General features: G+C 69.6%; 4 protein-coding genes across 4 annotated transcripts; 3 read left to right on the top strand and 1 right to left on the bottom strand.

The window, feature by feature from the left end:
* Positions 1-5,599: 5,599 nt before the first annotated feature.
* On the top strand, positions 5,600-6,706 carry SP6 (Sp6 transcription factor). Its single transcript, XM_059830589.1, has one exon. The coding sequence runs from the start codon at positions 5,606-5,608 to the stop codon at positions 6,704-6,706; it is 1,101 nt and encodes a 366-aa protein (XP_059686572.1). The 5' UTR covers positions 5,600-5,605.
* Positions 6,707-12,355: 5,649 nt separating this feature from the next.
* Positions 12,356-14,674, top strand: SCRN2 (secernin 2). Its single transcript, XM_059830471.1, has 7 exons — positions 12,356-12,541; positions 12,635-12,816; positions 12,905-13,104; positions 13,186-13,401; positions 13,521-13,686; positions 13,826-14,003; positions 14,130-14,674. Exons 1-7 carry the CDS (start codon positions 12,371-12,373, stop codon positions 14,286-14,288), a joined length of 1,272 nt encoding a protein of 423 aa, XP_059686454.1. The 5' UTR covers positions 12,356-12,370; the 3' UTR covers positions 14,289-14,674.
* An 18-nt stretch (positions 14,675-14,692) lies between these two features.
* Positions 14,693-17,666, bottom strand: LRRC46 (leucine rich repeat containing 46). The gene is made up of 8 exons (XM_059830166.1): positions 17,636-17,666; positions 17,439-17,535; positions 17,236-17,344; positions 16,779-16,825; positions 16,484-16,593; positions 15,695-15,764; positions 15,237-15,397; positions 14,693-15,099 (listed from the first exon to the last, which is right to left on the bottom strand). Exons 1-8 carry the CDS (start codon positions 17,664-17,666, stop codon positions 14,693-14,695), a joined length of 1,032 nt encoding a protein of 343 aa, XP_059686149.1.
* A 476-nt stretch (positions 17,667-18,142) lies between these two features.
* MRPL10 (mitochondrial ribosomal protein L10) lies at positions 18,143-20,345 on the top strand. Its single transcript, XM_059830350.1, has 5 exons — positions 18,143-18,179; positions 18,401-18,570; positions 18,971-19,135; positions 19,261-19,405; positions 19,669-20,345. The coding sequence occupies exons 1-5, from the start codon at positions 18,143-18,145 to the stop codon at positions 19,917-19,919; spliced, it is 768 nt and encodes a 255-aa protein (XP_059686333.1). The 3' UTR covers positions 19,920-20,345.
* The last annotated feature ends 1,564 nt before the right edge of the window (positions 20,346-21,909 follow it).

Raw genomic sequence — 21,909 nt, 5'->3', positions numbered from 1 at the left:
CCGGGGTCCCGGATGCAGTTTTGGGGAGCACCGACCCCTCCTGCCCCTGTCCCAGCTCCATGTGGGACCCAGGACCCTCTGTCCGCCCCTCAGTCCCCCCTGAGCGGCTGGAGCAGCTCCTGCTGCCTGAGCACTCTGGAGGGATTGGAGGCATTTGCCTCTCGCCTTGTAATTTATGCAAATGGGCTCTGTAATTAGCTGTAATTTCAAGGCACGGCTTGGGGTTTCAGACGCTCAGTGGCGAGGAGATGCCCCTCCGGAATCCTCCGGCATCGGCGTGATTTCCTCCCCATGTGTGGTCCCAGCCAGGGCTCCAGCTCTGCTGGAGGTGGCTCCAGGAGTCCCCGGCCACCCCAGTCCCCCAGTCCCCCAGTCCCCACAGCCCCCACGGCCCCCACGGCCCCGTGCCACTGCCCTGTCCAGCCGCAGGCTCTCAGCCCCCCGCTGCCCCCAGCTGCGTCCTGGCGGCTCCTTCCCCCCAACCCAGGAGCATTGTTTTGGGATGGGTCCGGAGGATTGTGGGGGGGACCTTGGGGCTAGGCGCTGGTGGTGTGAGCGGGTTGGGGCCTCCCCAGGTCCTCGTCCCTGTCCCCAGAGGAGGCACACGGTGTCCCACACCCTCCTGCCATGCAGCCCCTCAGTGGCCCGGGGCTGGTGGGGAGAGGGGCCACATTAAGAACGGGTGGGAGAGGAGCTACGGCAGCCGGCACCTGGGACCCCCAGGCAGGGACCCATCTGGCTCCCGCACCACCAGTCCCTGAAGCACTGCGGAGACTGGGAGATGACCCCGGAGCGAAGGGATGCAGGATGAGCCACATCCCCACCATGTGCACAATGCATGGGAAAAGGCGCACCACGGGGTCCCTGCTCCCTGTGACGCCACAGCCGGGATGGGGATTGGGATCAGGCTGGGGATCGGTCTGGTCGATGCCTGGAGCTGTACATGCAAAGTCTGCAAACTGCTCCCTGCCCCTGAGAGCTGCTGGCGGCCACCATACGGCGCCTGGGAGGCAGCCGGGGAGCCCGGGGCCACCACCCCAGCCCGAAGAGCACTCGGGCATCCCTGAGCTGGAGCATCCCCCTTCCCCGCGGCCACGGGAACAGCCCCTGGCACCTCCCGGGTGGGCGCAGAGGAGGAGAGGTGGCGAGACCCTGGAGCTGGGGTCGCCCCGCATCCCCCTTGCATCCTGCATGTGCCCCACAGAGCACTTGAGCACCGGAGCGCGTGTTCACCCCCATCTATTTACAGCCAAGCCCCCATCAGCAGCTTGCCCTGCCGCCTGCCCTGCGCCTGCCCGTCCTGGGGTCCCCATCCCAGGGTCCCCATCCTGGTGCCCAGCTGAGCCGTGGGGCCATGCTCACCCCACAGGCAGGCGCGTTTCGGTGGCGGCGGTGGAGCCGTCCCTGGGATGATGAAAACCAGGAGAGTTTTCCCCTGGGCGAAGGAGTTCCCCGCGCCCTCCGCCCAGCCGGGCGCTTGGCAAGCACGCCGGGGAGATGTGGGCTCCCACGCGCCGGCACGCCGGGCTCGGCTGGCCGGGCTCAGGGTGCAGCCGGCTGAGGTCCTGGCTTTGGCGAGGCTCTAGCCACTTTTCCCATGGGCTTTGGAGCAGGGTGGGTTTCCCGCAGGGCCATGAGGATCGTTGCGGCCACCAGCAGCCAGCCCGGTGCTGGCCTGGGGATTTTGGCCATGGAAATGGGGACACGACGCCCTGGTGATTAAGTAGCTCCTCTGGCTGCGGCGTTGCTGCCTGGCAGCTCCTGGGGCCTCTCCCGCCTGGCAGCCCCTTGTGCTGGCAGCCTCGGTGGCAGGGGTACGGCATCCGGGAGGGTCAGACGCCCCTCGGCCGAGCGGTGATGGGCTCATTCGAGACCTCCCGGACCCTTTCGGGGTGTCCTGAATCCATCTGGGTCATGGTAGGTGCTGCCATCAGCATCCTGCTCCCTCCCGCTGCGGGTCCAGCTCCGGCCCCAAAACTTGTCCCCTGCGCCTGTCCCCATCCCATTTACCCCATGGCACGGGGCCGAGCCGCAATGGGGGGGGCAGCGAACCCCCCACCTGGACAGGTGACATCCCCGGGGGCAGGAGCAGACGGCCACCTCGGGGTGCCACCCCCGGGTGGGGGGGACAGCCGGCTGGGCTCAGGGGGGCCGGGGGGGTCCCCGAGGCGGGGGGGGGGGTGTGACAGGAGGGTGGAAGGAGGAGGGCGGCCACGGGCGCGGGAGGGAGGCGGTTGTTTCTTTCTTCTTTAATTACCCCCCTGTTTGCGGTGTCTGCTGCGAACTTCCCGTCCCCTCCCTCCGCTTTCATGCGCCGGATCCTGGGACCGGGACCAGGCTCCTGTCAAGCGGCGGGGCTGGGGCTCTGCCTCCAAGGGTTAAAATCACCTGGGCCGGGGAGGGGTGGAGCTGGGACGGTGGGGAGGAGGGAAGAGCCGGGAGCCGGGCTGGGACCCAGCCATTCCTGCTCGCCCGGCCCAGTGGGTGCCCCGTCCCTGGGGAGCCGCGCGGGTCCCTCGGGGTCCCCTCGGGAGCCAGCGCCCACGCCACGCCGATGAGGACGGAGCCGCCGGGAGGTCGCCGCCGCTAGACCCGTACGTACCCCCTCGGCGCTGCCCGCCTCCATCGCCCCGACGGCCGGTGCGGCGGGAGGGTGGGCGGCCGCGGGGACCCCCGGCGGGGACCCCCCCCCCCCCCCCCGGCCGGGTCAGGGTGCCGCGGCCGCCCCGACCGGCGGCTGGGAACGTGCTGCTGCCGGCTCCGCCGCCCCGGCCCAGCCCAGCCCCGGCAAGTCGTTGCTTGCCGCCGCCGCCGAGTCCACTGGCCACCGAGCCCCGGGGCTCCCGGCCCCTTCGCCTCCCGCGACGCGCTGCCCCCTCCCACGGGGCCGGGCCCCCCCTCGCCGCCCCGCAGGGACCCCGCGCCGGTGCCAGGTCCGGGTGCGAGGCAGGGAGCTGGGCCCCCCCCCCAGCGCCGCGGCCGGTGCTGTCCCCCCCCTCCAACAAAGCCCCGGGGAGTTTCGCTCCGGTCCCGGGGCGCGTTGCTGTGGGGTGAACGCGGCGAGCCGGCGGCATCGCCCCCGAAGCCGCGGCATCACCCCAAAACCGCAGCATCACCCCAAACCCACCGCACCGGCCCCGAGCGTCGTCCCCGAGCCATCCGTCGGGGCTCCCCGAGCCCGGCCGGGGCCGGGGCCGAGGGCAGCGCCGCCCGCCCAGCCCTGCCGCGGGGCGAGGCACCGGCTGGGGCTGGGAGACGGGCAGAGCCGCCTCTGCCCAGCCTGGACCGTGACTCACGGGACGCATCACTCGCCGGTGCCTCAGTTTCCCTGCGGTGAAATGGCCAACGCGTCGTCGAGCCCCGCCAGGGAGGGGGACGCTGGGAGCCCCCGGGGATTTTTGTCATCGTTCCCGGATGGGAAAACGCCCCGGGAGTCTCCACACGTGGCTGGGGCAGCAGGGCAGGGCCAACGATGGGGGGTCCCATCCAAGCGCTGGTCCCCGTTCCCTGGTTTCGGAGCTGGGAAGGGTGTAGCCGCGGTGGAGGTGGTGCGACCTGGCTGTGGGTCTCGGTGTGTGTGGTGGGGCCTTGTCTCCGGGGCTCCGTCCCGGTGGGACCCGCGAGCCGAGGGGGATGTCTGGGAGCGGGGTGCGCCGGGAGAGCTGTGGCCATTGCTGCCCGGAGCTCACCGTGGCTGTGCCGGGTCTGTGTCGCGTGGGACCTGCCCGGGACCCCGCAGAGGGTCCCTTCTCCTCCCGTCAGGGTTGGGGGGGCTGAGGCACGTTCCTGCCAGGTCCCCTCCATCCCCAGATCTGGGAGGGGGCCTGTGCGATGCAGGTTGCCACCCCGTAGCCCCACAAAGGGCCATCACATGGGGTTTAGTGGTTTTGACCCCAATCTGGCACCCATGGGGAGCAGGGGGCTGGGGGGGGCACTCAGGACACCACTGGGGACCAGCACTGGGTTGGGAGCCATGACTCTCCCTCGGTACCAGCCGTCACCTACCCCGCTGTCATCCCCAGGAGACAGGGGTGGTCCCCAGGAGCTGGCCCTGAAATTGGTGCCAACCCCCCCTCCCCGGGCTGGGGTGGGCAGAGCTGAGCCCCCCCTGGGGAGCAGCACCCTGAAACCTGCCCCAGCCACTGGCCCTGGGGGGCTCATCCCACCCGTGACCACCCAGCACCAGCTCGAGGCTGAGCCCCCACGGGTTCTGGTATCGCAGGTAGAGGTGGGTCCCGTCGGGGGGATTTTGGCACAGCCCCCCAGCTCCTGCCCCTTTCCTTGGGGTCCCCCGGCCCTTCCCGGTGCTGCCTGGCAGGGGGAAAACGGTGTCCCCATGCAGCTGGGGTGTTCTTCAGCATTGGGGACCCCCTCCCTGCCCTGGGGTCATAGTGCTGCGGATCGAGGGGCTCTGGGGGTCCAGACCCTTTGTGCAGGGGATCCCCCGCTCCAAAAACTTCAGCACCCCACGGGTGTCTCCCTGGGGATCTGTCCCCATCCTACATGGGCTGGAGGTGGTGGGGAGCCATGGGGGGACAGCGTGGGGGTGGCTGGGAGCGGGCGACAGTGGCAGGAGGGGACAGTGGGGGTCTGCGGGAAGGGGGGTCTCGGCCGCCCCCCGCCGCGGCGCCAGTGGGAAGTTGGGGGGCGGGAGCCGGTGGTGGCAGGTGGATTTCGACACCGGGGTGGGGCCCGTCCCCAGTGGGGTTTGCACAGCTCCCGGTGAGTCACGGCCGCTGTGCCGGGGAGGCAGCAGGTGCCCGGGGGTCTGGGGGTGCAGCGGGTGCCCCGGGGGTCCGGGGCCGCGGGCAAAGGCACCCCAGAGCCCGGCTTCAAAGTGCTGCCGGCGGCTCGGCCCCAGGGCTCCGCTGCCTCCCCACAGCCGGCTCTGCTCCCCCATCCTGCTGCCAACCAGCCCGGGGGTGCAGCCCGCGCCCCCCCCGGCTGTGTTTTGCCCCCCCCAGGCAGCCTGGGGGTTCCCAACCGGGCCAGGGGCTTGGGGCAGGTGCGGAGCTGGGGCCGATGGTTTCCCAGCCCGGCTGGGGTGCAGGAGAACAGGGGTGGCCTCGTGGGTGCCGTGTCCCTCCCATGGTTGGGGCACAGGCTTGGGGATGCCACTCACATCCCCGTGGGGACCCCGGCTGCGTTGGAGGGACGTGGTCGGGGAGGTGACGAGGCAGATGCTGGCAGCTTCCTTAGATTTCAGAATTAGGCGCCAACCCCTTTGGGGCTGGCACAGGGTCCACAGGGGCACGGAGATGGGTGCTAAGGGGTGCCCCCCTGTCTAGGGCGACAGTCCTGGTGTCACACCGGGCTGCAGAGCAGAGAAACCCCCTTGGCGGGGCAGGGGTGTCCCCCAAATCGTGGGTGATGGGGTGATGGGTGCTGGGGACGCTGTCACCCGTGGCATGGCAGGACCACGCCGGTGCAGGACGGGAATTGGTGCTGGGTCTATCGCCGGTGCCAAACCCCTCCCTGTGCCGGCGTGCACAGGGGCAGGGGGGTTAGGAGGTGTGCCCCCCCTCTTCTCACAGCTCTTCTCTCCCCCCCCCGCCCTCCTTGGCCCTGCAGGTCTGTCTGCGCCACCGCCCCGCGCCGCTCGGCAATGCTCACAGCGGTCTGCGGCTCCCTGGGGACCCAGCCCTCCGACGCGCCCCGCGCCTCCCCAAGCCACCTGGACCTCCAGCCGCTGCAGCCCTTCCAGCCCCACGGCAGCGCAGCGGCGGGTGCCGCTGACTTCGCCTCCCCGCTGCCCCCCCCGGAGCTGCCGCTGGCGGGTCCCGACACCACCGCCTTCGCCACCCCCAGCACCTACGAGCCCCATGGCACCCCGCGGTTAGAGCTGCCCCCCGACGGCCCCGCCGCCCCTGGCGCCTACACCAAGCTGTTGCCGGCCGCCCCGGACATGGCACATCCCTACGAGCCCTGGTTTCGGCCCCCCCATCCCGGTCCCCCCAGCGAGGAGGGAGGCGTCAACTGGTGGGACCTCCATGCCGGAGCCAGCTGGATGGAGCTGCCCCCCGGGCAGGGCGGGGGGCTGCAGGTGCCCGGGCACCCTGGGCTGCCGCCGGCCCTGGGGGGGTACGGTGGGGGGGACCACCAGCTCTGCGCACCCCCCACCCACCTGCTGCCTCCCCCTGCCCAGCACCTCCTGGGACCGGAGGGGGCGAAGGCGCTGGAGGGACCCCCCGAGCCCCGGGGCCCAGAGGCGGAGGGCGGCGGGCGGCCAAAAGGCGCCCGTCGAGCCGTGCCGCGGGGCGGGGGGCAGGCAGCGTGCCGTTGCCCCAACTGCCAGGAGGCGGAAAGGGGGGGTCCCTGTCCCGAGGGGGTGAAACGCAAGCACCTACACAACTGCCATATCCCCGGCTGCGGGAAGGCGTACGCCAAGACCTCCCACCTGAAAGCCCACCTGCGTTGGCACAGCGGCGACCGACCCTTCGTCTGCAACTGGCTCTTCTGCGGCAAACGCTTCACCCGCTCCGACGAGCTGCAGCGGCACCTCCAGACCCACACCGGCGCCAAGAAATTCGCCTGCCCCGTCTGCGGCCGCGTCTTCATGCGCAGCGACCACCTGGGCAAGCACATGAAGACGCACGATGGGGGCAAGGACGGGGGCGAACCCGAGGTCAAGGGAGCCGGGGACCCGTCGGCCGGCAAGGGAGGCAAGAGGGAGTCCGAGGGGGGTAATGCCGCCCCCACAAACTGAGCCGCTGAGCCCCGGGGGGGACACGGATGGAGGTGGGAAGGACCCCGGGCGGGGGCCAGGGGGACCCTTTGGGGCCGGTCTCCGAAGGGTGTTGGGGTGGGTGGGGGGGGCGCAGGGCTGGCACCTTGTGCTCGAAGCAGTGGCGAGGCGGGGGGGACATGTCGGTGGCACTGTGGCAGTGCCGACTGGGGAGTGCCGGAGCCGCAGCTGCCCTGCGGCGGTTTCACTTGTCCCGCTCCCGCTCTCCCGCCCCGGTTCTCCCCCCCCATCCTCCCCCAGCTTCCCAAATCTTTTTTTCGGGAGGCTGCTGGCAGGCGGCGGGGCTGTTTGGGAGGAACATCAATGGGAGCCGAAGGAGCAGGCGCTGCCCGGGCACGTCTGGCCCCAAAGGGGAGGAAGGAGAAGGAGAAAGGGAGAGAGGAGAAATCCGGGAGCCTTCGCTCGGGGAGGGCGACCACAGCCCCTCGGCCCCCTCCCTGTGGTCCTCCCCAAACCCTTGGTGTCCTGGGCTCGCCTCCCCCCTTGCCAGCCCTGCTTTTTTGCCACCCACGAGGTTTTGGCACCCCCAGGGGTGCACACAGGGGCTCGGGGGGTGCCCACAGCCCCCTGCCCTGGCTAGGGATGCAGGGCTGGTGGGGGTCCCACATCCCCTGGAGCCCCACTTTGGCTGGGGGTTTCAGGGTGCGAACCCCTTTTTTGGCCCAAATCGAGGCTAAACGAGGAAAAAAGAAATCCTGCTTGAATGTGAGCCGTGGCGGGGCCGTGGGGGGCTGCGGCGGGCGCGTGGCGCGGCGGCGAGCGGTTGCCCAAGCGCACACCTGCAGTTTTCCCACACCCACCACCACCGCCGCGGCCCCGGGCGGGAAGCACACGGGGCGGCCGCGGCCCCGGGAGAGCCGGGGCGGCCACATTCCTCCGGCCTGGCACGGCCGCGCTGCCCGCCGCCCCACGACCCCCGCCTTCCCCCCGCGGCCATCCCTCCCCGGGGACCCCGTGACTGTGGGGGGTCACCCCCGGCCTGTCTCCCAGGAACCCCATTGCCGTCCCTCCCCGGGGAACCCTCTGGGGACCGCAGCCATCCCCCCGTGTGTGCTGCAGGTCCTTCGGGGACCCCATATCTCCAGGGGACCCCAGATGTCCCCCTGTGCATGCTGCCTGTCCCCCCAGAGTCCTGTAGCCGTCCCTCCCCGGGATCCCATATCTCCAGGGGACCTCTGCCTGTCCCCCGTCCCCATGCATGCTGCCTGTCCCCCCGGGGACCCCATAGCTGTCCCTTCCCAGGTCCCTGTATCTCCTGGAGCCGCCCTGGGCCGTCCCCCACCAGGGACCCCGTATCTTTCCTCCCCTGGGGGCTGTCCCCCTTCTCCCAGGGGACCCCGTATCTGTCCTTCACCCCCTGGTTGACGGTCCATGGAACTCTTGGGTTTTGGTCCTTTTGGGTCTTATCCCCCCGATTTTGGCAGAACCCCTTGAACACAGATGGAGACGCTGAACTTGGGACCTGGGGGGGGTGTTGGGGGGCAGTGCTGGGGGCCACGTGGGATGGGGCTCATGGGCTGTTCAGGGCACCCGGGACTCCCCTGGCTCTGCCCCCCAGCCAGCACCAGTTCACACCAGTTGGGAATCTGGGGAGGGGGGAGATTTGGGGGGGGGCTGATGTCCCAGCATGGCCCCGCTCTGGGGGGGCTGGGGGGGCTGCCCGGGCTCAGAGCATCCTGGGGTCTGGGTGGGAAGGGGTGGAGGTGAAGTCGAGTGGGGTCCGTGCCCAGAGGGCGCCCCAAGGCCTTCGGTTTCAATTGTTTTATTATTATTATTATTAATTATTAATATTATTATTAATTATTATTATTTTATTAAGGTGAAGCCAGGCTTTGCCACTCAAGCAGAGTGGATGTCTCGGGCTGAAGCTGTGGCCATGGGCCTTATGGATGGGGAGCAGGGGTAGGACCCCTCAAAGGGTCCTGTCCCTGTCCCCATCCCTGTCCCCGTCCCTGTCCCTGTTGCTGTGCAAGGGGCCGATGGCAGCCCCGCTGTGCCATGGGGCCGGGGATGAGCCGTGGGGCTGGAGAAACCCAGCACGAGGTGAAGTCTCGCTGCGGGGGTCCGTGAGGACGCGTCCCCAGCCCCGGCACGGCCGTCACCGTCCCTCAGCAGGACTTGGGTGACCTGGGCTGCCCGCAGCTCTTGAAGGATGTCCCCGACTCCGGCATTTGCCTTTTCCAGCACAAAATTCCCCCTCGGTGCCCCCAGATGGGATTTCACCTCCCAAGGGGACCCCGGGGGGGCTCGGGACCCTCCCCAGGGTGCTTGCGGCATCACGCCGGTGGCTCGTTGGATTTTGGTAGCCGAGCCTGGCTCTGGCAGCGGCCGGGGGCTCCGGCGTGTCGGGGTCCCCCATGCTGCAGCTGCCAGGGCAGGTTTAGGGGGGGCTATGCCAGGGGCACCCCAAGGGCGGGCTGGGGGGGGGACAGCCGAGCAGGGGGTCCCGTGGCGATGCCAGGGCTCAGCCTCGCCTCGCTGCCCCCCCCCCCCGGGCTGGGCCCCCCACCCGGCTCAGAGCCGGGGGGCTGCGAGGAGGGGCCCCAGGTGTGCTCTGCCCCCGCACCCCCCCGGGGCGCTGCCTGCCGCGATGGGGCAATGAAGGCTGTAAAACCGGGTGGGGAAGGACGGAGGCCGGCTCCCACCCGCCGAAACCAGTCCAGCCTGCTGCGGCGTGGGGATCCCGGCCCCGCGCCCCGAACCGCCGCGTCTCCCACCCCCGAGCCGCCTCCCCGGGGCAGGGAGGAACCGGCCCCGCCGGGGGCCCCGGGCGTCCCCCACCGAGCCCCAGCGCGGGGCGGGGGGCGGCTGCGGGGGGCGGAGGGCAGCGGGGGACCCCGGGAGCGGGGTGGCCCGAGGGGGGCTGCGGCGGGGGGCGAGGGGTGCCCCCCGCCCGGCGAGGGGAGTGTTTGTGCTGTGAAGAGGCGGCGGGGCTGTGGGTTTGGGTTTTGTACTGGAATAAACGCCGCGTGTTTTCCACGCCCCGGCTCTCCGGCTGCGTCTCTGCCAAGGGATCGAGGCGCCCGGCACCCTGACCCCCACCCATCTCTGCCAAGGGACCCGGGCATCCGGCACCCTGACCCCCACCCATCTCTGCCAAGGGACCCAGGCATCCAGCACCCCGACCCCCACCCATCTCTGCCAAGGGACCCGGTCATCCAGCACCCTGACCCCCACCCATCTCTGCCAAGGGACCCGGGCATCCAGCACCCCGACCCCCACCCATCTCTGCCAAGGGACCCAGGCATCCAGCACCCTGACCCCCACCCATCTCTGCCAAGGGACCCGGGCACCCGGCACCCTGACCCCCACCCATCTCTGCCAAGGGACCCAGGCACCCGGCACCCTGACCCCCACCCATCTCTGCCAAGGGACCCGGTCATCCAGCACCCTGACCCCCACCCATCTCTGCCAAGGGACCCGGGCACCCGACACCCTGACCCCCACCCATCTCTGCCAAGGGACCCAGGCACCCGGCACCCTGACCCCCACCCATCTCTGCCAAGGGACCCAGGCGCCCGGCACCCCGATCCCCACCCATCTCTGCCAAGGGACCCAGGCATCCAGCACCCTGACCCCCACCCATCACTGCCAAGGGACCCGGGCATCCGGCACCCCGACCCCCACCCATCTCTGCCAAGGGACCCGGGCATCCGGCACCCTGACCCCCACCCATCACTGCCAAGGGACCCAGGCGCCCGGCACCCCGACCCCCACCCATCTCTGCCAAGGGACCCAGGCATCCAGCACCCCGACCCCCACCCATCTCTGCCAAGGGACCCGGTCATCCAGCACCCTGACCCCCACCCATCTCTGCCAAGGGACCCGGGCATCCAGCACCCCGACCCCCACCCATCTCTGCCAAGGGACCCAGGCACCCGGCACCCTGACCCCCACCCATCTCTGCCAAGGGACCCAGGCACCCGGCACCCTGACCCCCACCCATCTCTGCCAAGGGACCCGGTCATCCAGCACCCTGACCCCCACCCATCTCTGCCAAGGGACCCGGGCACCCGGCACCCTGACCCCCACCCATCTCTGCCAAGGGACCCAGGCACCCGGCACCCTGACCCCCACCCATCTCTGCCAAGGGACCCAGGCGCCCGGCACCCCGATCCCCACCCATCTCTGCCAAGGGACCCAGGCATCCAGCACCCTGACCCCCACCCATCACTGCCAAGGGACCCGGGCATCCGGCACCCCGACCCCCACCCATCTCTGCCAAGGGACCCGGGCGCCCGGCACCCCGACCCCCACCCGTCTCTGCCAAGGGACCCAGGCATCCAGCACCCTGACCCCCACCCATCTCTGCCAAGGGACCCGGGCATCCAGCACCCCGACTCCCATCCTGGCCTCGGGCCTCCAGGGCAGCTCGGGATGGGGATGCAGGAGGGGTTCTGGGTGGCTGGGGGGTGTCCCGGGTGAGGACCAGCTGCGCCCCCCACGAGGGCCGCATTCTGCACCCCTCCGGCCCGGCCTCGCAAGCCGGGACGCGCCGGGCGGGCGCCCAGGGTCCCCCCGCGGGCAGGGTGCTGCCCGGCAGGTCTGCCTGCATACCGCGGGGCGGGCGTGCCGCGCGGGGCGCTGCCCACGCGGGGTGCTACCCACGGGGGGTGCTACCCACGGGGGGCGCTGCCCACGCGGGGTGCTACCCACGGGGGGTGCTACCCACGGGGGGCGCTGCCCACGGCGGGTGCTACCCACGGGGGGTGCTGCCCACGGGGGGCGCTGCCCACGCGGGGTGCTACCCACGGGGGTGCTGCCCATGGGGGGTGCTACCCACGGGGGGCGCTGCCCACGCGGGGTGCTGCCCACGGGGGGTGCTGCCCACGTGGGGTGCTGCCCACGGGGGGCGCTACCCACGGGGGGTGCTGCCCACGGGGGGCGCTGCCCATGGGGGGTGCTACCCACGCGGGGTGCTACCCACGCGGGGTGCTGCCCACGGGGGTGCTGCCCACGGCAGGGGTCTGCCTCACGGCCCCCCCCAGCTCATACCCGGGTCCCCCGTCTCTGCCCCCACGGGGGACGACGTGAGACCCCCGTCCCCGGGCTCCTTTGGCGTCTGGTCCCCCCCCGCCCCACGGGGCTGCCGGTGCCGGTCCCCGCCCGCTGCCGCCGTGCGGCCTCCGGCCACGGGGCGCCGCCGTTGCCCGGACGGGGCGGGACGGGGCGGGGCGGGACCGGGCGGTGGCGGCGGCAGGGGAGCAGCGGCAGGTCCGTGGGGCCGGGGGGTCCCGGGGGGTCCCGGGAAGGGGGTTCCTGGGGGTCCCGGGAAGGGGGTTCGTGCGGGGGGGTCCCAGAAATCGGGGCTGTGCGGGGGGGAGTCCCGTCCGCGGTCGGTGCAGGGAGTCTCGGTTACCGGGGCTGTCGGGGGGACGTCCCCGGTCGGTGAAGAGCTGCGGGGTCCCGGGGCAGGAGGTCACCCCCCCCAAGCCACCCCAGGAGGGGGTCCCCGATGTCCCCCCAGGTCCGGGAACCATGTCATTTCCCAGCCCTCCCCCAACCGCCCCCCCAGTCTCCCCACATCTGCCAGCCCCAAAGAGACCATGGGGACACATCCAGGACAGGGACAAGGGGCTGACGTCCCCCTCGGTGCCCCCCCCCGTTCCTTCCACCCAGTTTAGGATGGCGGGGCGGGATGCTGTGCCCTCATCCTGCGACTGCTTCGTGGCGCTGCCGCCGCACACCGCGGCGCCCGCCGTCATCTTCGGCAAGAACGCCGACCGGCCATGCCACGAGGTCCAAGAGGTCATCTACGTCCCCGCCGCCGTCCACCGCCCCGGGGACAAAGTCCAGGTGAGACCATGCTGGGACCAGGGTGGCTGCAGGGGATGGTGCAGTGAATGCACCAGGTCTCAGCGCTGCTCCGTGTCCCCACCACCACCGCAGTGCACTTACCTGGAGATCGAGCAGGCGGAGAGGACCCACGCGGTGGTGCTGAGCCGTCCCGCCTGGCTGTGGGGCGCCGAGATGGGCGCCAACGAGCATGGCGTCTGCGTGGGCAATGAGGGCGTCTGGACCCGTGAGCCCCTGGGGGAGGACGAGGCGCTGCTGGGGATGGATCTGGTGAGGTGAGGATGGTGTCGTGTCCCCCCCCCCGCCCCGGCTGCCCTGTGCTGTCCCCCACCACCGGCCGACGGGGTGCTGCTGGCACGGCAGGCTGGGTTTGGAGCGGGGCAGCTCTGCCCGGGAGGCCCTGGAGGTGATCGTGGCGTTGCTGGAGCGCTACGGCCAGGGTGGGAGCTGCAAGGAGGAGCCGGTGCCCTTCGTCTACCACAACACCTTCCTGCTGGCTGACCGCGCCGAGGCCTGGGTGCTGGAGACGGCTGGCCGGTACTGGGCAGCCCAGCGGATCCAAGGTGAGCGGGCGCTGGCTGTACTGGGAGGACGGAGAGCCCTGCCCCCCCCACAGCCTGACACCCCTTCCCTGGCCTTCGCAGAGGGTAGCCGCAACATCTCCAACCAGCTCAGCATCGGGAGGGAGATCACGGCTGAGCACGCGGGGCTGCGGCAGCGAGCCCGCAGCCAGGGCTGGTGGAGCGGCGATGGCGAGTTCAGCTTCGCCGAGGTCTTCTCCCTGACGCACCAGCCCGCCCGCATGGAGGCTGCCAAGGCCCGCTACCGTGCTGGCAAGGAGCTGCTGCAGCAGCACGCAGGTGGGGATGGGGACAGGGGACGGGGACGGCCACCCAGGGCTCACCCCAGCATCTCCATGCTCCCTGTGGCAACTGTGGCTGAGCTGCCCGCGGTGACATGGCTCTGCCTCACCTGCCAGGTCACATCACGGCGGAGACGTTCATGGCCATCCTGCGGGACAAGGCCAGCGGGATCTGCGTGGACTCGGAGGGCTTCCGCACGGCAGGCAGCATGGTGTCCGTGCTGCCTCGGGACCCCGCCTTGCCCTGTGTCCACTTCTTCACAGCCACCCCTGACCCCTCCAGGTGAGGATGCCCGGGGAGACAGCTCTGCTCCGGGGTGACAGGGATGAGGCAGAGCCGTGCCTTGGGGTGAGCGTCCCCAGGGAGCAGCATCCGTCCTCGTGCTGGCTGGTCCCAGGGCCCCGATGCTCCTCTCTGGCAGGTCTGTCTTCAAGCCCTTCGTCTTTGTGGCTGGCCTCAAGCCCGTGCCGCAGGTGACATCTCCCACCTTCTGCGACGACCCCGCCAAGCAGGTTCCACGGTTCCAGAGCACGGTTGATCGGCGGCACGAGCTCTACCGCCGGCATCAGGCAGCGTTGGAGCTGATGGAGAGGGACCAGGTATCGCAGACCCTTCCCCAGCTGCCGCTGCCCCTGGACCCTCGTGCTGCCCCCAGTGATGTGGGAGGCAGTTGAATTCCCTGAGGGCGCCCAGTCTCAGCTCTCCTCCCTCCCCAACCCCACCAGGAGCGGGGCCAGAAGCTCCTGCAGACGCTGCAGGACCTGGAGAGGCAGGGCCTGGAGGGGATGAACGCACTGCTGGGGGGGACGGTGGCCCCCCGCCCGGAGGAGCTGGCCGACCTCTTCTTCGATTGCGTGGAGGCAGAGATGAAGTTTTACACATAAGCCCCATGCAGGTGGGTGGGCTTGCCCCCCCCCGCCCCCAGCATGGCTGGGGATGAGAAAACCTTCCCGGTGTCCTGGCCCCGGCTCATCCCGCTGCGGATCTGCTGCTGACAGCACGGTGGGGAATGGCTCAGCCGGCATCTCCAGCCCTGCCTGGGGGTGCGGAGCCTCCAGCCCCCTAATTTGCCCCGGAGGAATCAGCACTTTTGAGAGGAGGTTGTGGCCTGAAACACAGGTGCGGGCGAAGGAGAGGGACGTGGAGAGGGATTTGGAGTCCTGCCCACAGCCTGGCGTGTCTTTTCCCACCATCAGGCAGAGCTGCCTATGCCCGGCCCCTCTGGGGCTGGCTGTGGGGCTGGGGGCTCCATGGCAGACAGGCAGATTGATGTAGGAATAAAGAGGCTTTAATCCCAATCGCGCTGTGCCGTGCTGGTGCGGGGTATTGGGGGTAACTGCCTATTTCTTGCTCCTTTGGCACGACTCTCCTCCTCCAGGGCCTTGGTTCGAGGCTGGCTTCCGCCGGGAGCTTGCTGGGGCAGCAGGCAGGCGTGCTGCCTGCTGGGTCCTGGCAGTGGTGGCAGCTGCGTCCCCAGCGTCGCCTGGGGACGGGGCTGAGATCGCCTGGGTCCTGGGGCCGTGATGCAGGCTGCTCCCTCCCTGCCTGGGCTCAATGGCGTGGGAGGCAGCAGCAGACCCTGACGCTCCCGCACGTCCTCCAGCTCTTCCAGGCGGGTCTGGTGTTCCTTCAGGGCCTCCCTCCGCCTTCGCCGCGAGCGCCCGGCCAGCTCCCGATGCAGATCTGCAAAGAAATCTGCTAGGGACAGAGGGAGGGAGAAGAATTACAGGAGACCTGGCACGGCCACCTGAGCTCCCTGTCACCCTTGGGGACAGAGGGACAGGCCTGCTTAACCCCCAAGCATGCAACTTGTCCTGCTTCAGTCTGGGCACCTTTGCCTGCAGTGAAAGGGCCGCTCGGCTCAGAGAGTGACTCGTCGTCTTCGTCCTCACTGCTGGAAAAGCTGCCTTCCTCCTCTTCCTCACCCACGCTGCCACGGATGTGCTGGGCGTCCAGCTGCAGGAGGTGGGGCAGGGCTCCCACCACCAGCTCTCTGCAAGCACCGGAGGAAGAGCAGTTGTTCCTCTGCCACGTGGCATCTCCTCGGGGCTGGGAGCGGGTTGGGGTGGCACCGGACCCCCTGGCACCGTGCCCTCCCCAGCACCGCTCTGCACAGCCCACCCCACAGTCTGGCCTGGGCGGGGAGCAGAGGTTCAGATTTCTGGGGTTTGGGTGGGGGGCTCAGGCTGTATTTGATATTTGGGGGGGGCTGTACTCTGCTGAGGGGCTCACGTGGTTTGGGGGACTTGCTCTCCCCCTCTGCTCTCCCCCGCAGGCTCCCCCGACCCACCTGTATCCATGCTGGTGGGTGCATTCGTTTCCCGTTAAGTTGAGGAAGCGGAGGCTGCGGGGCAGCTCGTCTGCAGAGATCAGAGAAGGCAGAAAGGTGCTGAGATGGGAGCTGAGCCCCCTCCTCTGCCAAACCCCCACACGCCCGTCTCCCGCAGTTCTTCACACACTCCCAAGGCGACAGCTCCGCTGTGGGAAGCAGTCTCTCACTTCACAGCTGGGGAAACTGAGGCAGGGAGGGCGGGAATGTGTATCGCACACACTCCCATGTGGGAACTCGGGGTTCTCCCCTTCCCAGGACCTCACTGTTCCCTTTCTCACGCCCGTCTGCAAGCAGAGGGCCTGGTGCCACAACAGCAACGCTGCAGAGGACGGGAGGGAGATATTATCCCTCTGTCCCTCTCTCTTCTGCCAAAAATCACCCATGAGACGAGTCAACTGAAAGATGCACAAAGGGTTGTCGGGGCTGGAGCAGCTTTGCCATGAGGTTGAAATCCCCAAGTCTGATCGGAGCCGCTGCAATGTTCTGCTGAAGCAGGACACAAGGTGGAAGCAGACACCTGGAGTCTGCCAGCAGAAGGGACAGCTCAAACCTGGCCACAGGGCTCCTCTGGTGTCATGCTGGGACATGCAGGCCAGCCCCAGGGTGGCTCTGCTGGGGTTTTGGCTGGGACCTGAGGACCAGCGGCCCTGGCAGAGCCTGGACCAAGGGTCTGCTGGCATTTCCCCGGTACCCAAGTCACCTCTTGGGCAGACCCAGGCCACGTCTGGACCTGTTCTTGCTTCCCACCTGGGTCCAGTGTCTGTATCTGGTTGTGGGACAGGTCCAGGACACGCAGGTGTCGCAGGGGCTGCAGGTTCTCCACTCTGCGGATGCGGTTGCCAGCCAGGGAGAGGAACCTGCAGAGCACAGGGAGGGCAGTAGTGTGAGGCGGGGGGACACCACAGCCCCCAGGGTCAGCCAGTGGCACCAGGCTGTCAGGGGCTGCAACTCGAACCCCCCTGGCTCTGCCAAGGGAAGGAGGGAGCCCTGCTCTCCTCAGACCATGGAAAGCCATCTCCCTGGGGGCAGGAGCTGCCCGTACCGCAGGTTGGGAAAGCAGCCCAGATTCTCAATCTTCTCAATTTGGTTCTGAAAAAAAAGAAAAAGCAACATGTTTTTCTACTGCATGGAAAATCAGACTTTGGGAGCCCCCTGGGATTGCTCCAACCTCACACAGGCAACGTGATGTCCCACCACCACCACGGGAGCTTTATGGAGAGGGTATGGAGCTGTGACGGCACAAGGAGCCCGGCAGAGTTCAGGAGGACCGTGAGGCTCCTCATGTGGATTTGAAAAACACCTAATGGCTGATGCCAGACCCTCGCTCGAATTCCATCACTGGTACTGTCATCGGAAGGGACTGCTGCCAGCCCCTCTGGCCGTGGGGAGAGGCAAAACTCTGGAGCAGAACTGGGGGTGTTTGTGGTCCCCCTGAGGAGGCCTTTACCCACAGGACCAGGGCTGATCTCCGCTGCCCTGCGCCTGCCATAGTGCCTTACCTGCTGCAGGTAGAGGCTGTGAATCTCCCGCAGGCTCTGGAGCCTCCCGATAGCACAGATGTTCTCCCGGTCCAAGCGGATGGTTGAAGGGGACAGCAGCTCCGTGGATCTAGAGGAATGGGGGTGCAGGGGGTGTCCTTTGTGCCCAGAGACCCCTCCCTGCCCGACTGGATGGTGAAGGTGGGCTCTGTGCGGATCCTCACCGGCTCTCTGGGTGCGGGCGCTCCACCAGCCGAGGCAGCTTCCTTGTGGTGATGAGGCTGTCAGTGAGGGTCACCCCTGGGGACGTCCGCTCACGGCCTGTGGGAAGCCCAGAGTGAGGGGGCCCAGGCCAGCGGGGTCCAGCCCACCCATTCCCCCCAGGCTGACACATGAGCAGGCCCCACAATGGCTCACTCACCCCCAGGCAGGGTCTCCCCCTGCCCAGCCATGATGGGGGGGTGACCTGGATCCTTCTCCCTTCCTTGGGCTCTTGGGCGGGTGTGTCGTGAGGGCTGGGCTGCCCCCACTGCTCTCTGCAAGGGGAAGGGCGCTGAGGCAATGGGGGGCAGAAACCTGCGGGCTGGGGGGGTCGGTGGGGACAGGACTGCCAGGCTGGGAGGGGTCAGCGCGGGGACCCCCAGGTGGGGCAGAGACACCCCAGGGCCTGGGGGGACCATGGGACTGGGATCCCCAGGTCGGGGGGCACAGAGACCCCCGGGCTGGCTCAGGGCCGGGGCCGGGCTCGGGGGGTACCCGGGCTGCGGCGGGGGCGCAGGCCGCAGCGTGCCTGTTGCTAGGAGACGGGTAGCCCCGGAAGGGGCGGGGCGGAGGGCGCACGCCCCCTGCTGGCACGGCGCGTCCTCTCTGCGCATGCGCGCCGCCCGTCTTCCGCTTCTCCACAAGCCTTTGCGCTCTCGCGGCAAAGATGGCGGCGCTGAGCGGCGGCGCGCCATGGCGGCGGGGTGAGGGGCTTCTCACCGGGGGTGGGCGCTTCCACGGGGCTCGGGCAGGGGCGGGCGGCGGTGCCGGGTGCAGGCCTGGCGGGGGAGGGCGTGCGTGCGGCCCGGCCTGTCCTTACCCGGGCCCTGGCGCCTCTCCCGCTGCCCCGGGCCCTGGCGCCTCTCCCGCTCCCCCGGGCCCTGGCGCCGGCCCTGAGCGCTGCCCCTGTGCCCCCTCTCCGCAGGCTGGCTGCCCGCCCTGCAGTTCGTCCGCCGCGGCTCCAAGGCGGTCACCCGTCACTGGAAGGCCATGCACTTCCAGCGCCAGAAGCTGATGGCCGTGACCGAGTACCTGGCCCCGCGGCCGGCCGTCCCGCCGCGCTGCCTGACCCCCAGGAAGGAGACGGTGGAGGAGGTAATTGTCTGGCGTGCGGCCGTTGTGGGTGTGCGGTTGCGGGGCCTCGGTGTCTGAGGAGACCGAGTGGCTTTGCACACCCCGTGTGTGTGCTTTGCTCCGGGGATTTAACACAGGGTCCGCAGCCCCACCGGCTGTGGTACAGACCCCCGGAACAGCCCCGCTCCAGGGTTAGCCTGGCCGGCCGCCTGTATGAGACCTTCCCGGGGTGTTTACTGCCCCTTTTTGTCACGTTGTGGGTGGCTGGGAGATGCCCCGGCTGGTAATCAAGTGCTGGAAACCAGGTGAGTCCCAGTCCGTGGCAGCATCTCACAGCAGTAGGTCCGTTTGCAGGGTTGGAGTGGGGGAGGCAGCAGCCATTGCCCCTTCCCTGCGGCCCATCGCTGCTTGCTCCCTTCAGGACAACGGTTACGTCCGGCTGTTACGGCGGCAGGTGGAGGAGGTCTTCCGGGACAATCGGATGATTGCCATCTGTCAGTACAACTCCATGCCCGGCGAGGACATGGTGTTGATGAGGCACTACCTCCGAAAGCACAACATCGAGGTCAAGTTTGTCCTGAACGAGGTAGGGGCAGAGCTGCCGGGGCAGATCCCGGTGTGGTTGTGGCGGGGGAAGGCGGATGAGAGCTGGGACAACCACGTGGTGCCTGCTGGGGTGAAAAACTGCGTTTTGAGAGCTGGCTCCCTCAGATTATCAGACCCGTGCTGTCCCAGTCCAAGTACAAGAATCTCCTCCCTCTCTTCGTGGCACGCAATATCCTGCTGGTGAGCCAGGAAACGAAGGTGAAGGATATGCTGCGGGTGCTGAAGGGAGTGCCGCAGATCAACCTCCTGGGTGAGAGCCTTCCCTGTGTCCTCATCTGTTGGTGTTGGGCTCGGGGTTCTCGTCCGGCGCTGGGGAGAGGTGCTCCCACCGGCAGGGTCCACGCTAACAGAGCTGCGTCTGCGGGATTGCCATCGTGTCCGTTAAAATGAGGGGATGGATGGCGAGGGGTGGGAGTCGTGCCTGCAGGAGCAAACTTTTCCTTGTGCGGCTGTGGAAGACGGAAGGGCTCTGGCACCCCATCGCCCATCGTCAGCTCTGCTCCTCTCTTCCAGGCGCCTGCATCGACGACACCATCCTGAGCAGGCAAGGAGTGGAGAGCTTCGCCAAGCTGCCCTCGCTGGAGGCGGCCCAGGGGCAGACGGTGGGTGCCCTGGCCCTCCTGCCCTCCCAGACGTCCTCCCTGCTCCAGCGCGGCTCCACGCACCTCACGGCTCTCCTGGATCAGCACATCCGCCAGCTGCAGGCTGGGGAGACGGGGAGCCCGGCCGAGCCCACCCCTGCCCAGAGCTCGGGGGCTCACTGATGCAGGCCCCCAGCTGGGCTCCGTGTGTTGGCCGGGAGTCGTCTCCTTCACCGGCTGCAGTTGGGGAGGGTCAGGGGTGGAAGGTTTGGTGCCGGGTGGGCAGCCGACAGCGGGACTGAGGGTCCTGCAGCACCACCAGCCCATTTGGGGAGCCCCGGCCTTTCCCTGTGCTCCCCGCTGCCCGCACCAATGGTGCCTGGGAACATCCCAGCTGTGTTTCAGGCGCTGTGGGGCTGCGGTTGGAGGGCCGCTGGGATCGGCCGGAGGAGGCAGAGTGCGGCGGGGACCCGTTGCCGTGCTCATGGGGAGGGTGTCAGGCACTCCGAGCTCCCGTGCCCTCCGGAATGGGGGCAGCAAGGGGGAGCCCAACAGTGCTGACTGAGCTGCGTCTGTGGGATCGTTGTCTTGTCCATTAAAGTGTGGTGGTGGAGATGCCGGAGGCCTCATCTTGGATTTGGGGGGTGGGTGGGGGGTCCCTACCCCTCGGTGCCCTGCGGAGAGGCTGGGTGCTGCTCCGGGGCTCTCCTGGAGCAGAGGGCAGAGCAGCGCTGGGGGGTGGGCGAGGGAAATCCCCAGGAGGGGCTAAAGCAAAGCTCGGGGGGGTGGGCCCCAGGCCCCCCGTGGGGTGGTGTCTCTCCCGGGGGTACCCCAGCCCCGCGTGGGCAGAGCTCGTGGGTTGGCCCTTCTCCCCCGAGGTGGGGCCGGCGTGGGAAGGGGGAGCGGATGCCTGACCCCCCCCTCAGCCGCCGTGCGGGAGAGGAGCCGTCCCACCGGCGGGGCTCCACGGCTGGAGGTGTCCCCGACACCGGGCGGAGGGTCCGGATCCATCCGTGCCCGGGGCGCGGGTGGGTCCGGCTCGGTGCGGGCAGCCGGCGGCGGGGCGGGGGGGGGGGGTACCGGTGCCCCGGCGGTCCCTGGGCGCTGCCGGCTCCGGTCCTCCACGGTGCAGGGGGCAGAGCCGAGCGGCTCCGGCCCGGCGCCTCCGCCTCCTTCCGTGTTCCGGTTCCTGCAGCCGCCGGGCAGGATGCGACCGGCCCCGGCTGCCCGCCCGCCGCCCGCGCAGGTGAGCGCCGGGGACCCGGCCCGGGGAGGGGGGGGCTCCAGCCCCGCGCCCCCCTGCCAGGGCCGCGGCAGCCGGACCCGGCCCCTGCCGCCCGCTGCTGCGGGGTTGGCACCTGCGGGGGGCCACGGGGATGGGCTTTGCCCCACACCGGGGCGGGGGGGGCGCCGGGCCGGGCTCTCCCCCCGCGCTGCCGGGGGTCGTACCCGCGGCCGTGCGCTGCCCGGAGCAGGGAGGGGCTCTGCCCCCCCCCCCCGCCTCGGTGGGAGCTGCGGCGGCTGGAGACCCCCGGGGGCACCGGCCCAGCCCCACTCCCGTGCGGGGGGGTCAGTCCTGCCCCCCCGGCAGCACCCAGGGGGGCTCTCCGCTCGCTGCCAAGCTGGGCAGGGCAGGGGGGGCCGGGCTGCGGCGGGAGCCCCCCGTCCTCCTCCCCTCTGAGCTGGGGTGTGCGGTGCGGCGGTTATCGGTGCGGCGGTTATCGGTGCCGGGGCTTAGCCGCCGTCCCAGGGTCATCCCGGGACTCGGCACGACAACAGCGGCCGGGACACCCGCGTACCCTGGCAGGGGCTGGCAAGGGGAGGGGGAAGCTTCCCCGTGCCTCAGTTTCCCCCTTCTGTACTTGAGAAGGGCGAAGGGAATGCCCTGCTGGGAGGGGGCATGGCTGGGTCAGGGTTCTTGGTGGGACATGTCCTGGCTCCGGAGTGCCGGGACGGACCAGGGCTGATCCCGGTCTCTGTTCCCTAGGCCGCCCTCCCGGCTGTGCCCGCCGCAGGGTTGCCCTATGGCACCGGGTCTATGGGGCAATGGGAGCGGGGCGGCGGGGCCGGACTCTGGACCGGCCGGGCGGCGGAGGTGAGATAAGGCTGGGTGGATCGAAGGCTCCATCTTCTGCAGAAGCTTCTGGGTCCCAGCTGCAGTTGTGTGCAAGGC

The sequence above is a fragment of the Gavia stellata genome, chromosome 28 (genome assembly GCF_030936135.1).
Source record: "Gavia stellata isolate bGavSte3 chromosome 28, bGavSte3.hap2, whole genome shotgun sequence".
NCBI classification, from domain to species: domain Eukaryota; kingdom Metazoa; phylum Chordata; class Aves; order Gaviiformes; family Gaviidae; genus Gavia; species Gavia stellata.
This window is presented reverse-complemented; position numbering and strand designations above follow the sequence as displayed.